This window comes from Suillus fuscotomentosus (genome assembly GCF_016647785.1).
Source record: "Suillus fuscotomentosus strain FC203 chromosome Unknown F5891scaffold_27, whole genome shotgun sequence".
NCBI classification, from domain to species: Eukaryota; Fungi; Basidiomycota; class Agaricomycetes; order Boletales; family Suillaceae; genus Suillus; species Suillus fuscotomentosus.
Window position 1 is genome coordinate 224,300 of NW_024539539.1, and position 12,962 is coordinate 237,261.

Consider the following 12,962-nt stretch of genomic DNA (forward strand, 5'->3'; position numbering starts at 1 on the left):
AAGGTGATCGGGACGCTTGTACTAGTATTTACTCTCGACTTATCCTGTAAGCCTACCAAACAAACCATTGTGCAAATATATAATACATCGGCGGTGCAAGAGTAAGGAAGCATAGTACACACTCCGGATGTGTATATCGTTACGCAACTCGATCGCCGGTTCAGCCAATGAATACTACCTGGTCCAATTCTGGGTATCTTAAGCTACGCAGGTATTTGACGACGCGCCCTGGCTGATGGGGCAAGGATTTCGCAAACTTCAGTAGCCATCCGACAAAAGTGCTCATCGTAGGCCACATCGTAGGCCACAACGTGAGTATCAAGACTATTGTCCATCCAGGGATCATCGTCGCGAGCGTTACAACGTCATTGGTATCGAAAATGAGGATAGACGATGCGAGGCCGAAGAATACCATCCTGACGAGATACTAAGGTCAGAACTCTGGGATTGATACGCCGGGTAATTAGGACATACGCCCATACAAGGAGTGCATACGGCAAGCTATGCATCAATGCTAAGTTTTCAATTCCAGGAATTGCGGCCATCAGGGACATGTATAAAGCCTGCATGTGTGATTAAGGAGGCTCGTTGAACTAAAAAAAGATCGCATACCCCGTCCTCGGCAGTCCGATAGTCTTTGCTTTGGTCGACAAGTAGCACAGCAACCAAAAGCGAACTTGCAGAGCAAAGAGCTGACATGTATACCGCGATAACGAGCGATGTCTGTAAGGAGGGATCGATGATGCCAGGCACCGCAAGGAAACTAACATCAACAGCCAGCATAACAGTGGACTCCAGCGACGCTAAGTCTTCAATTGCACTCAATATGTATCAAGCACTTACATAGAGCGTGAATCCCAGCCACTCGTTATCTAGTTGGATGATAAAGTCTTTCCAGCGCGGGGCATTGATGATCTCGTCCACCCATACTCTCCTTATACGCTTATAGTGTTTACGTGGCCCACACCAAAGGATTAGGTTTAAGAGCCTGAAGATGAGTGTTTCGCGCTCGTGGCCCTCTTTGTAATAGATGGATCTTTCGGCGTCAACGCCCCAGGCAGGTTGTCCGCAGAAGTTTGTGTATTTGACTTTGGCTAGGCGTTGTCAGTATTTTTCGTGAATCGAAAGATAAATCCGTACTGAACAATCTCATGAACCGAGCTGTAAAGAGTAGATCAATATACCGTTGTCATTCATGGAAAAAAAACTCGCCTACAACAAATACAGAATAAGCATGCATTTTATCGATGCTGCCTGGTTCAGCATTTAGGTTGGGTCTAAAACACACGGAGCAAGTCTAACCCTCAATACGGTCTATTAGATCCAGAATCTTCGCTAGTTCATTGCCATCAAAAGGGGCCAGTGATGTATCCGAGGTGGTGGTTGCTATGATAATCGTAAGATTCCGTTCTTCATTAAGTTGCAATCACATAGCCTGCCTGCGTTTGCATGAACAATGATTTCCCTCAGCTCTTCAAAGACTTGTCTCGGAAGGTATCGGTTGTGAGGATAAAGCTCGCAGTGATACCTAGAAGACTGTCAGCGTCGCCAACACGCTATTACGTGCGAGTCAGTAAATTTGATCGAAAATATTTGCTCACAGAGCGTACCGATCCCTTGGAGAGTACTGGCCAGTATTGCGATTCCAATGAATACACTAAAAGCAGGTGTTTAAGGGCCATCCAAATAGTAGTGAACCACCCACTTATATGACTGAGTCTATTGGCTACCTTGAGTCTTGACGTTGAACAGGATCTCACCATGTGGTTCGCAAGTATATGAATGGGCCCAAAATATCACCCTCTTCACGTGATCGACAAAATAGTAGCCACAAGACTCGATGATGCTAGTACGACCTTTTTCGTTGTAAAGCTCGAGCACCAATTCCGTTCCATCACCGATCCTGGCCTGTACGTCTGATTGACTCTTTGCATAATCCTTGAGGGCTTTAGCCATCCCCAGGAGACGCTTCGATTCCATCTTGCCTAGGCGCATGTCTGCATCCGTAAAAACTCTCTATAAAGTGTATGAGCATTTTGGAAAGTCAATCTAGGGACACGTGCTAACTGTCTCGTGGTGATAATAAACTCTGGGACCTTCCGGGTGCACAAAGTCGCGCCACCCACGTTGCACCTCCCTAGATACATGTATTATGGGATACAGAAACTGTTGGTGAACGTGTACATACTCCACATACTTGTTGTCTTTAGGAGTGAGGACGAAGCGATTCGGTTCAGCCCATTGCCTTCCGTGGCAGTGTCGCTACGTCAATATCCCTCTAAGAATGAGTGACCGTCTTACATTTTCATGTTTCTATGATAGCGTTTGACGTCGGTCGGTATGATTGGTACTAGTTTGATGATGCGCTCGGATAGCGCAGCGGCGTGTCCCGAGAATACAAATTGCGGCTCGCCTGTTGTGTTCATTTCTAGGACGATTTGAGGTGGTCCACTGTCAAAGCTGGCATTTGAAACTGGAATATCATCTACAGTCCCTATGCTAAAGTCGTTTCTGGAATTGGGGTGTGAAGGTGGCGTCAGGTGCAATGGATGCTGCGGAGATGCAATGTCCACTGGTACTGCAAGCGTAATATGTGGTCGGTCACCAGGCCGGTGGATATCTGTCTGGAGTGTATGGATCGTAGGCAGGCCGCTCGAACATATTGCAGGGCGCAACTCTTCTTGAAGTCAGATTCTAGTAGAGGAGGTATCATGGTCGAGGCAAATACACATGCGTCCTAGCCTACGGAGTAGGACATAGAAAATTCGTAGCGTATAGCATGCTCGACGAATTGAAGATTTCAACAAGAGTGCAAAGAATCTAGCAAGATGTCCGATGAGAAGATGACCAATCTGTTTTTCCTTTGCAATTGTTTTTCGTTGCCGTAATTAACCCATCATCAATTTCTGCCACGCTCATTGACATCCGATGAGTCCTATCTTTTTGCAAGAAAGCTAGTGACAACAACCCCTACGCTGTCCAACTGACATCATTAATATCCAGTCTTTGCTAACCGACCAATCGCATACACATGTACATGGACTGCATGGCACCTCATATGATAATTTGATTCACAAATTGAGGCGGGGGCTTTTCGGTTCGCATCACTGATATATTGAACCTTATCAACGTTTGAACCTCGACTTCAGAGTCCAGACGCCCGCATACTCCATCGACCAACGGTCACAATGCTGCCCTTGCTGGACGTCCTGCGTCTCCCCACAACTAGGGTACTACTCACAACCGAGTCCTTCGCTTCTCGTGTCCTTCCACCAGTCGCATGTTACTTCGTCACAGCTTTTCTTGTCCTGCTGCCTCGAACACAGCCAGTCCGCATTGCGTTATGGCCCATCACCGCGATCCTTGCACTTCGCGCGGCGACATCGCTAGACATGTCCATGGGGCAACCGAAACTTGCCTTTTTCAATATCGATCTGCAGGTGAATTCCTATTATATTCGCATTGACTGCCACATCATTAAACTTATCTCTCAGCTATCCATGGTCTGTATTGCAGCACGCACCTTTGAATGGATGGTGCAGACGAAACCCTTTATTCGTGTGGCTTGCCGATCGTCAACTGACGCACCAAAGCGAAATATTGTGTTCGACACAATCGATCTAGCATGCAACCTTCGAGGCTGTGGCTGGGACTGGTCGAAGGGGCTGTACGTCCCGCCTGAGACACATCCTACATCCTCACGATTGGCCTTTGCTACATCCGCTTTAATCTCTGGTCTCAAGCACTTATTTCTTTGCGGCGCGATTCACTCTGCGGTGCAATCTTTCTCTCCAGATACATTCGGATCTGTTGATGGTGGCACCATTTTCGACGACTCACTTCCCCCGCACCTCCGTTATCTACGATCGAGCATCATAGCGACGACGTGCGCATTCGGCATCTACTCAGTGCTCCAAGCCGGTTACGAGCTCACCGTAGTGATGTGCGTACTGTTGTTCAGACAGCATCCAGACCAATGCCCCCCCTCATTCGACTCTCCCTGGCGCGCCACTTCTCTCAGAGAATTCTGGAGCCGACGCTGGCATCAGTGGTTCCGCCGGATATTCATCCTTCTCGGGGGAAAGCTCATTTTCTCTGCTCTTTGGGCGTATCGGGGGTGTCATAGGCACGTTCCTCGCCTCTGGATTTTTTCATCACCTCGCACTACTCGCCATCGACCCATCCTCGGAGATGTGGCGTATGCTTCTGCCATTTGGAATGATGGGCACTGGTGTGGTGATCGAGCGTGCTGTTGCGGGGAATAAGACAGGTGGCTGGATGGGATGGGTGTGGACAATGTGCTGGCTGCTGTTGTGGGGGAACGTGATGGTGGATGGGTGGGCGAGAGCTGGGATGCTTGGGGGTTCGAGCGTTTTGGATAGTGCGACGCCTGTAAGACAACCGATTGACGTGGCTGGTGAGGATGTTTGACGAGTATCTGCATACACGTTAGCAGAAAACCTTCATGGTAGGAAGTTGTAGATGTTCTAGTAACTGATGCTGAAATTGTGAGATACGAGAGCAGCTAGTTCTTATTCGCACCAAACGTGAACACGTTGATTCAAACATCTCCCAATTCTGGAGTCGCGATGAAAGCGTCATGACGCCAGTAATTCTTTTTGTCAATCTGATATCTGCTTCCGTTCAACAAGTTGGCAACAACACCGTGAAGTGAAGCAGAGGTTGCCATAGTAGTGAGCAACAACACAGCATGATGCAGAAAATGGATAGAGCTGCGAGTGGACAACATGCCGGCGGCTATGCGTGCTTATATTTAGACTATACTTTAGATAAGGCGAGTATAAGACTGAGCTTAATCGTAAAAATTATGTTTCAGTCGTGTTGCAGATAGTATGCATTTGTTTGAAGGTACGACCAAGCGGCAAGAACATATAAGTATATTCTTACTAACCCATATCGCACAATTTGTTTAGCCTTTGCAATTATCCTCGCTGTCGCGTTGCTGCGTTGACCCATCTGCATCATCAGTCTCTGCTACGCCCGTTGTTGCGGCGGCACTGAGAAATGTCCCCAATCGACCAATCACATACATATACATGTACTCCATGGCACTGTATACGATGATTTGATTAACGGGGGCTTTACATTGAACCTACTTATAGACGTTTGAACCTTGACTCCAGAATCCCGCATAACGGCCACAATGCTGCCCTTGCTGGACGTCCTGCGTCTCCCCACAACTAGGGTACTACTCACAACTGAAACCTTCGCTTATCGAGTCCTTCCACCAGTCGCATGTTGCTTCACAACAGCTTTTCTTGTCTTGCTGCCCCGAACGCAGTCAGTTCGCATTGCGTTGTGGCCCATCACCGCGATCCTTGCATTTCGCGCGGCGACATCGCTAGACATGTCCATGGGGCAACCGAAACTTGCAGTTTTGAATATGCAGCTGCAAGTGAGTTCCTGTATTCGCATCAATTGCCACACCGTTCAACCTATCTCTCAGCTATCCATGATTTATATTGCAGCACGCACCCTTGAATGGACCGTGCAGACGAAACCTTTTGTTCGTATGGCTCGCCCATCGTCAACCGATGTGCCAAAGCAAAATCTTGTGCTCGACGCAATTGATTTGGTATGCAACTCTCGGGGCTGTGGCTGGGACTGGTCGCAGGGAATGTACATCCCGCCCGAGACACATCCTACATCCTCACGATTGGCCTTTGCTACATCCGCCTCAGTCTCTGGTCTGAAGCACTTATTTCTTTCTGGCACGATTCACTCTGCCGTGAAGTCGTTCTCTCCAGATACATTTGGATCTGTTGACGGTGGTACCATCTTCGACGACTCACTTCCCCCACACCTCCGTTATTTACGATCGAGTATCATCGCCACGCTATGCGCATTCGCCATCTACTCGTTAATCAAAGCAAATTACGAGATCATCGTAATTATTTGCGTACTGATATTCAGGCAACATCCAGACCAATGCCCCCCCTTAATCGACTCTCCCTGGCGCGCTACTTCTCTCAGAGAATTCTGGAGCCGACGCTGGCATCAGTGGTTCCGTCGGATATTCATTTTCCTTGGGGGAAACCCGCTTTATCTACTCTTTGGGCGTAACTGGGGCGTCATAGGCACATTTCTCGTATCTGGCTTTATTCATCACCTCCAACTACTTCCCATCAACCCGTCCTCGGAGATGTGGCGCATGATGCTGCCATTTGGAATGATGGGCGTTGGGATGGTCATTGAGCGTGCTGTTTCTGGGAATAAGACAGGTGGCTGGATGGGATGGATGTGGACGATGTGCTGGATGGTGTTGTGGGGGAACGTGATGGTGGATGGGTGGGCAAGAGCCGGGTTGCTTGGGAGTCCGAACGTTTTGGACAGTGCGACGCCTATAAGGCAACCGATTGAGCGGCTGGTGAGGACGTTTGACGAGTATCTGCATGCTATTGGCAGAAAACGGTGATGGCAGAAATCTGTAGATATTCCAGCAGCTGATGCTAAAATTGTGAGATACGAGAGCAGCTAGTAGTCCAATGCGAACTTCTGAACGCTAGTGGATGACTTCCGAAATCGAGATACTTACTAGTCGTCGGTTCGCAGATCATTTGTATTATAGCCCCAGCACGCCTCCTCAGTACTCAGTACTCAGTGTCGAAGACAGCAGACTTAAGCCCAAGTCTTGTCAAGCTAGAGTCATCTCCGTAAAATTTAGTTCGGCATATCGCAACGCGAGCATTGAGATGGGCTCCAGGTCAAGGAACGCAGCGCGAGTGTATCGGCCTGAGGACTCTGTATCATGGTTTTGAAACGACCGAGCTACTAGTTTCAAGATTTATATCTCGCTTACTAAGCCAGCATTTGATCCTCAGCGGCGCTTTTCCTCACGGCGGGCGTATGTGATCCTTTGCGAACGAGCATGTCTGGCTTCGATGCAATCATCAATCGCAAAGCTCCTAGTCCAATATGGGAGCTGTTAAAGACCAACCTGGCCTTTACATAACCTCAAAGGTATATATCTTGGCCAACAACTGCCACGTCCTTTGTCTTCTCCCGTCCGCACCATATGCATATCAGACACGCACAACGCCAACATATCCCCGGTAATGTCCTCATTCACGCGGGCGATCTCACTCATTTCGGCACTCCCCGTGAGCTCCAGGTCGCCTTTGACTGGCTAGTCTTTCTTCCGCACGAACACAAAATCGTTATCGCCGGTAACCACGATACGTACCTTCAGACAGTCGAGGGCCGTTCATGGGTCCACGCATGGCAAGAGCGTTGCATCATATATCTGGAGGACGAGGCTCACACTATCCATGTGCGCGGTCGCGCATTCAAAATCTTTGGCAGCCCGTTTACTTCGCAGCACGGCAATGGCGCCTTCCAATACTCACGTACGGGTGTCACTGGCACTCCCAGCCATTGGTCTATCATTCAAAACGACACAGATATTCTTATCACTCATGGCCCTCCTCACGGTCATCTCGATCTCTCTGGACTTGGTTGCAGAGCCCTGCTTGCACGTATACGGGAGCTCTGTAGGACGCACCCGCCAGTGCTTCATGTGTCCGGACACATTCGTGGCGGTCGTTGAACCGAGAATATGCCCTGGAATTCTGCTCAGTCAATATGGGAAGACATCGTGCTCAAGAGAGGGGATCGGTTTCGCACTATGCATTTGCTATGGGCGATGCTTTGGGGTGGCCGGGATAATAGTACAAGGACGGTTGCTGTCAATGCATCTGTGGTAGGAGGTCCGCGAGACCGTGATATCCGGCCTGCTATAGTTATTGATATATAAGAAATCTCGCGCAAACTCACTGACTGGTAACATATCCATACCGCTAGCTCTCTACCCACTTACAAGTTTAGGTCCACACGTCGTGCCCTTATCCTTGTACTATCATGCACTTGTACCACAGGAAAGTGAGCTGAACTGGCAGGTACGACCACGCACGCAAGAACATATAAGTATCTTCTTACCAACCCATATCACACAATTTGTTTTTCCTTTGCAATTATCCTCGCTGTCACGTAACTCACGTTGCTGCGTTGATATCTGCACCATCAGTCTCTGCCACGTCCATTGTTGCGGCAACGCTGAGAAATATCCCCAATCGACCAATCACATACATATACATGTACTCCATGGCACTGTATATGATAATTTGATTCACGGGGGCTTTATATTGAACCTACTTATAAACGTATGAACCTCAGGCTTGACACCAGATGCCCGCATAACGGCCACAATGCTACCCTTGCTGGACGTCCTGCGTCTCCCCACAACTAGGGTACTACTCACAACTGAAACCTTCGCTTCTCGGGTCCTTCCACCAGTCGCATGTTACTTCGTCACAGCTTTTCTTGTCCTGCTGCCCCGAACGCAGTCAGTCCGCATTGCATTATGGCCCATCACCGCGATCCTTGCATTTCGCGCGGCGACATCGCTAGACATGTCCATGGGGCAACCGAAACTTGCCTTTCTCGATATCGATCTGCGGGTGAATTCCTATTATATTCGCATTGACTGCCACATCATTGAATTGATCTCTTAGCTATCCATGGTTTGTATTGCAGCACGCACCCTTGAATGGACCGTGCAGACGAAACCTTTTGTTCGTATGGCTCGCCCATCGTCAACCGACGTGCCAAAGCAAAATCTTGTGCTCGACGCAATTGATTTGGTATGCAACTTTCGGGGTTGTGGCTGGGACTGGTCGCAGGGAATGTACATCCTGCCTGAGACACATCCTACATCCTCACGATTGGCCTTTGCTACATCCGCCTTAGCCTCTGGTCTAAAGCACATATTTCTTTTTGGCACGATTCACTTCGCCGTGAAGTCGTTCTCTCCAGATACATTGGGATCTGTTGATGGTGGTACCATCTTCGACGACTCACTTCCCCCACACCTCCGTTATTTACGATCGAGTATCATCGCCACGCTATGCGCATTCGCCGTCTACTCATTAATCAAAGCAAATTACGAGATCATCGTAGTTATTTGCGTACTGATATTCAGGCAACATCCAGACCAATGCCCCCCCTTAATTGACTCTCCCTGGCGCGCCACCTCTCTTAGAGAATTCTGGAGCCGTCGCTGGCACCAGTGGTTGCGTCGGATATTCATCTTCCTCGGGGGAAAGCCATTTTCTCTGCTCTTCGGGCGTATCGGGGGCGTCATAGGCACGTTCCTCGCCTCTGGGTTCATTCATCACCTCGCACTACTCCCCATCGACCCGTCCTCGGAGATGTGGCGCATGGTGCTGCCATTTGGAATGATGGGCGTTGGGATGGTCATTGAGCGTGCTGTTGCGGGGAATAAGACAGGTGGCTGGATGGGATGGATGTGGACGATGTGCTGGATGGTGTTGTGGGGGAACGTGATGGTGGATGGGTGGGCGAGAGCTGGGATGCTTGGGAGTCCGAGCATTGTGGATGGTGCTACGCCTATAAGGCAACCGATTGAGCGGCTGGTGAGGACATTTGACGAGTATCTGCATGCTATTGGCAGAAAACGGTGATGGCAGAAATCTGTAGATATTCCAGTAGTTGATACTAAAATTGTGAGATATGAGAGCAGCCAGTCGAATGAAAATTTCTGAATGCTGGTGGATGACTTCCATCGAGATACGTACTACTAGTAGTCGGTCCTACGCAAATCATTTGTATGCTCCAGCACGCCTCCTCAGTGTCGAAGACAGCAAACTTAAGCCCAAGTCGTTCATGAATTAAACAAGCTAGAGTCATCTCCGACAAATTGAGTTCGGCATATTGCAACTCGAACAGTGATACATATAAGCTCCAGGTCAAGGAACGCGGCGCGAGCATTTGACTGAGGAATCTCTATCATGATTTTGGAACGACCAAGCTATCCTCGTGTTCTCTCAAAGTGTGAGGAACGAACACGTGATTAGAATGAAGTCTATGCCATTTCGGGAAGAATAACTCACGCTTTCTCTTCCTCTCCCTATCATTAATGGTTCTCAAAGTCGAACCTTGAAAAGAATTCATAGCGAATTCGGATGCTGCCGATACGGCAGGTTTTGAACTCCGACCTGCCCTGCCGGCGTGCTCGACGTCGTTGCTGCTGGTGTCAACGCTGCCAAAGCTCTAATCTGATTCTTAATCGCTGTCAGTAGGAACACCCTGGATCATGTCAAGATCCAATCAAAGAGGTCGGACCAATACATCCACTGGTACAGACACCTCAAAGAAGTGTACTATCCATTGGGAGGGGGTCCGTAGCGCTCGTACTGAACGCCTACTTACCTGGTGCAAGGAAAATGAAGACGCACACATCAAGCTCTTCTCCGATTCTGCAAAGGATGCCAAGGAGCAAGGTCGGAAGAAGAAGCAGAGTGGTACTTCGAGAGATGTTGTCTATTCACAGGTCGCACAAGCTGTATTTTCGAACGACGAGGATCTGGAGGTTCAACGACTCTTCAAGGAGGATCCCAAGGCATTCATAAAACCAGTTTCAACCCGTTTCGGCACGTAAGTATCTAGTTCCTGCGTCATCCGTCTTCCCACTGGAATCACTGATAAGCTGTTTCAGACTGAGAAAAAAATACAACAAATTCAACAAGGAACTCAAGCAGTCGGGAGCAGGAAAGACATATGCAGAGCTACAAGAAGATCCAAAGATGAAGTCTTTGATCGGTAAGTTTCAGCCGCTGTTGATCTGCACCTGTCCTAACCATGTCTCCATCAGATACAAAGCTCGAAAAATTTCCCTGGTGGCCTGAGCTTCATGGCTGGTGGCGGACAAATCCAGCCTTCAATCACGCCTTCTCTACTGCGGACGCAGGGCAAGATTTTGCATCTGCTGTGCTGGAACATTTCAATCTTTCCAAGCACCCAAAACCATTGGCTACAGTCGACAATGATGCTCGCACAGATGATGATCCTGAAGATGGAGAAATAGTTGAGGTCGGTACTCGCAGTGTGGATGATGGTGCCGTTGTAGATGTGACAGATGATATGCTGGTCGACCAGCCCCCCCGCATAGAATCACAATCCTCCTCGTCACCGCTGATACCTTTGGACTGTGGTCCTAGCAATACACCTGACTCGTTCTCGCTGCATCCATTGCCACCCTGGTACCAACGACCTCAGCTCCCTCCCATCTCAACTTCTGATGCACCTGGAGTGGTATCATTGAATTCTCCTGAGCGCTCACCAGTACGCAATCGAAGTGCCCCCGATAATCCACTGTCTGTTTTTTCCGATTTCAAAGATTCTTCACCTAGCTGTCAGTCTACACCTATCGACTCAGAAGACTCGGATATTGGTGCCAGCCGAGCACTGCGGTCTCTCCGTGTCAGCTCACTTAAAGGAAGTCGTGAAAGTTCACCTTCTCTTGCCGCAAAACAGTCTCATCCACCTACTTGAAGTGCATCACCTCAGTTTAGTCGTCCCCCCTCTTCATCACGCAAACGCCCTGGCAGCAGTGCCCTTGACCAGACCTCTGCCGCTGCAGAAAAAATGTCCCAAACGGCAGACTCTCTAATGAAGCACCTCGACAGCAAACGTGAGGGTCATGCCGAGCACGAAAGCTATAAACGTATGAAACTTCAGGGCGACATTTGGGCTCGTGATCTCAAGGCCCGCAGTGCTCGTGATGAGCGGGAGCATGCAATGCGTCTTGCGGAACAAGACCGTCTCCACCAGCAGGAGAGGATGACTCAACAAATTGAGTTTGCAAGACTCGAGCTTGAGCTATCTCGTGCACGTCGAGAAGAGGAGGAGGCTCGGATTCGTCGTATTGCCATGGAGCGTGGTTTTGAATCAAACTGAAGTAGGTCTATATTACCACTCGTTTTTAGGACTTGGAAATGCATACCATCTTGTACTCGATCTCAAGCGTGACTACACACAGCAAACGCTACAGGTTTGGGATAAGCGCTTTGAGTTCGCCGAGCTCAAGTGCAAATTTCCCTCGTTGGGTACTAAGGAGGACGAGGAGCTTCTACTTGACAAAGGTTATGTATGTACTAAAGAGGACAAAGAGCTTCTACTTGACAGAGCAACCGCGTCTTTAGCGTTGCTCCAACGAGGAAAGCAACCACATCTTTAACGTGTTGCGAAAATCCTGCCCTGCAGTTCCAATGTAGGTCTGATCACCTACCGCACCACCCTCTTGCTGATCATCCTCTCCTGCATCACCATCAGCTCGCCTCAACCTCCGAGTTTGCTGATAGAAACAGACATTCGTGTCCTCATGGTTGGATTTTTCCTCGATTTTGATGATTAGATTGTGCAGAATGAAGCACAAATGGATCCACATGTTTGCGTAGTCGAGGTCCTTCTGACTTTGGATTGGGATGCGAAGCTCCCGCAGTGATTGGAACCGGCCCTTGATAGAGCCAAAAAAATGTTCTGAACGAACACGGACCTAGATATTGGGTAAGGACTATGAATGTATATTGCCATTCCTACTCACTGTCGATAGGTTATAGTTGAACGTCTTTTGGTCCGGGGTCAAACACCCTCCCGGTGGCCGTTTATACGGTGGCACACACCAGGTTTGTGCAGCATATGCTGAGTCCGCCCACAACCACTCTCCTGCACCGAAAAACGACTCGGGATCCTGGGAAACTCTTGTCCGCGCAAATACATTTGAGTCATGGAGACTTCCAGGTACGCCGATGACATAGTCCACGATACGAAGGTTGTGAGGGAATATAATGACCTTTTTTGATTGTAAGTCGCTGCGCTGCACATCGAACTGACACTTACCTGCGCTGTTAGAGAATAGTCTGAATTTTTGTTGAAGAAACCCTCCCCGTGCCAACCTGGCTTCTCGTGTAAGGGAGACGGAGTCCCATCGACACAAAGGAAGCCTCCACGCCATTCATGACATGTCCTACTTTCCACGTAAGTTTTCGCCCACTCTCGCTCAATTTGATCCTCGTGATCAAGTGAATCAAAATGAATGGCCCGGTCGTGAAGTTGCAGGATCACAATCATCACACATTTATAGC

The 12,962-nt window shown here is 48.9% G+C and overlaps 5 protein-coding genes across 5 annotated transcripts; 3 read left to right on the forward strand and 2 right to left on the reverse strand.

Annotated features, from left to right (window-relative positions):
• Positions 1 to 299: 299 nt before the first annotated feature.
• F5891DRAFT_312643 (uncharacterized protein) lies at positions 300 to 2,871 on the reverse strand. Its single transcript, XM_041371305.1, has 14 exons — positions 2,302 to 2,871; positions 2,198 to 2,245; positions 2,068 to 2,137; positions 1,761 to 2,016; positions 1,633 to 1,657; positions 1,440 to 1,528; positions 1,303 to 1,386; positions 1,213 to 1,254; positions 1,141 to 1,161; positions 844 to 1,094; positions 769 to 792; positions 613 to 692; positions 475 to 563; positions 300 to 416 (listed from the first exon to the last, which is right to left on the reverse strand). Exons 1-13 carry the CDS (start codon positions 2,424 to 2,426, stop codon positions 545 to 547), a joined length of 1,134 nt encoding a protein of 377 aa, XP_041225927.1. The 5' UTR covers positions 2,427 to 2,871; the 3' UTR covers positions 300 to 416; positions 475 to 544.
• A 2,293-nt stretch (positions 2,872 to 5,164) lies between these two features.
• On the forward strand, positions 5,165 to 6,436 carry F5891DRAFT_1278284 (uncharacterized protein; the record flags this gene model as incomplete). Its single annotated transcript, XM_041370310.1, has 2 exons — positions 5,165 to 5,416; positions 5,468 to 6,436. 2 exons carry the CDS (start codon positions 5,165 to 5,167, stop codon positions 6,434 to 6,436), a joined length of 1,221 nt encoding a protein of 406 aa, XP_041225928.1.
• A 557-nt stretch (positions 6,437 to 6,993) lies between these two features.
• On the forward strand, positions 6,994 to 7,478 carry F5891DRAFT_1033761 (Metallo-dependent phosphatase-like protein; the record flags this gene model as incomplete). The annotated part of the gene is made up of 1 exon (XM_041361716.1): positions 6,994 to 7,478. A coding segment is annotated over exon 1 (360 nt), but the record flags the coding sequence as incomplete, so codon positions are not given.
• Positions 7,479 to 8,225: 747 nt separating this feature from the next.
• On the forward strand, positions 8,226 to 9,500 carry F5891DRAFT_952342 (uncharacterized protein; the record flags this gene model as incomplete). Its single annotated transcript, XM_041375107.1, has 2 exons — positions 8,226 to 8,477; positions 8,532 to 9,500. The coding sequence occupies 2 exons, from the start codon at positions 8,226 to 8,228 to the stop codon at positions 9,498 to 9,500; spliced, it is 1,221 nt and encodes a 406-aa protein (XP_041225930.1).
• F5891DRAFT_1033767 (uncharacterized protein) lies at positions 9,457 to 9,817 on the reverse strand. The gene has a single exon (XM_041361717.1). It carries the CDS (start codon positions 9,805 to 9,807, stop codon positions 9,535 to 9,537), a length of 273 nt encoding a protein of 90 aa, XP_041225931.1. The 5' UTR covers positions 9,808 to 9,817; the 3' UTR covers positions 9,457 to 9,534.
• Positions 9,818 to 12,962: the final 3,145 nt, after the last annotated feature.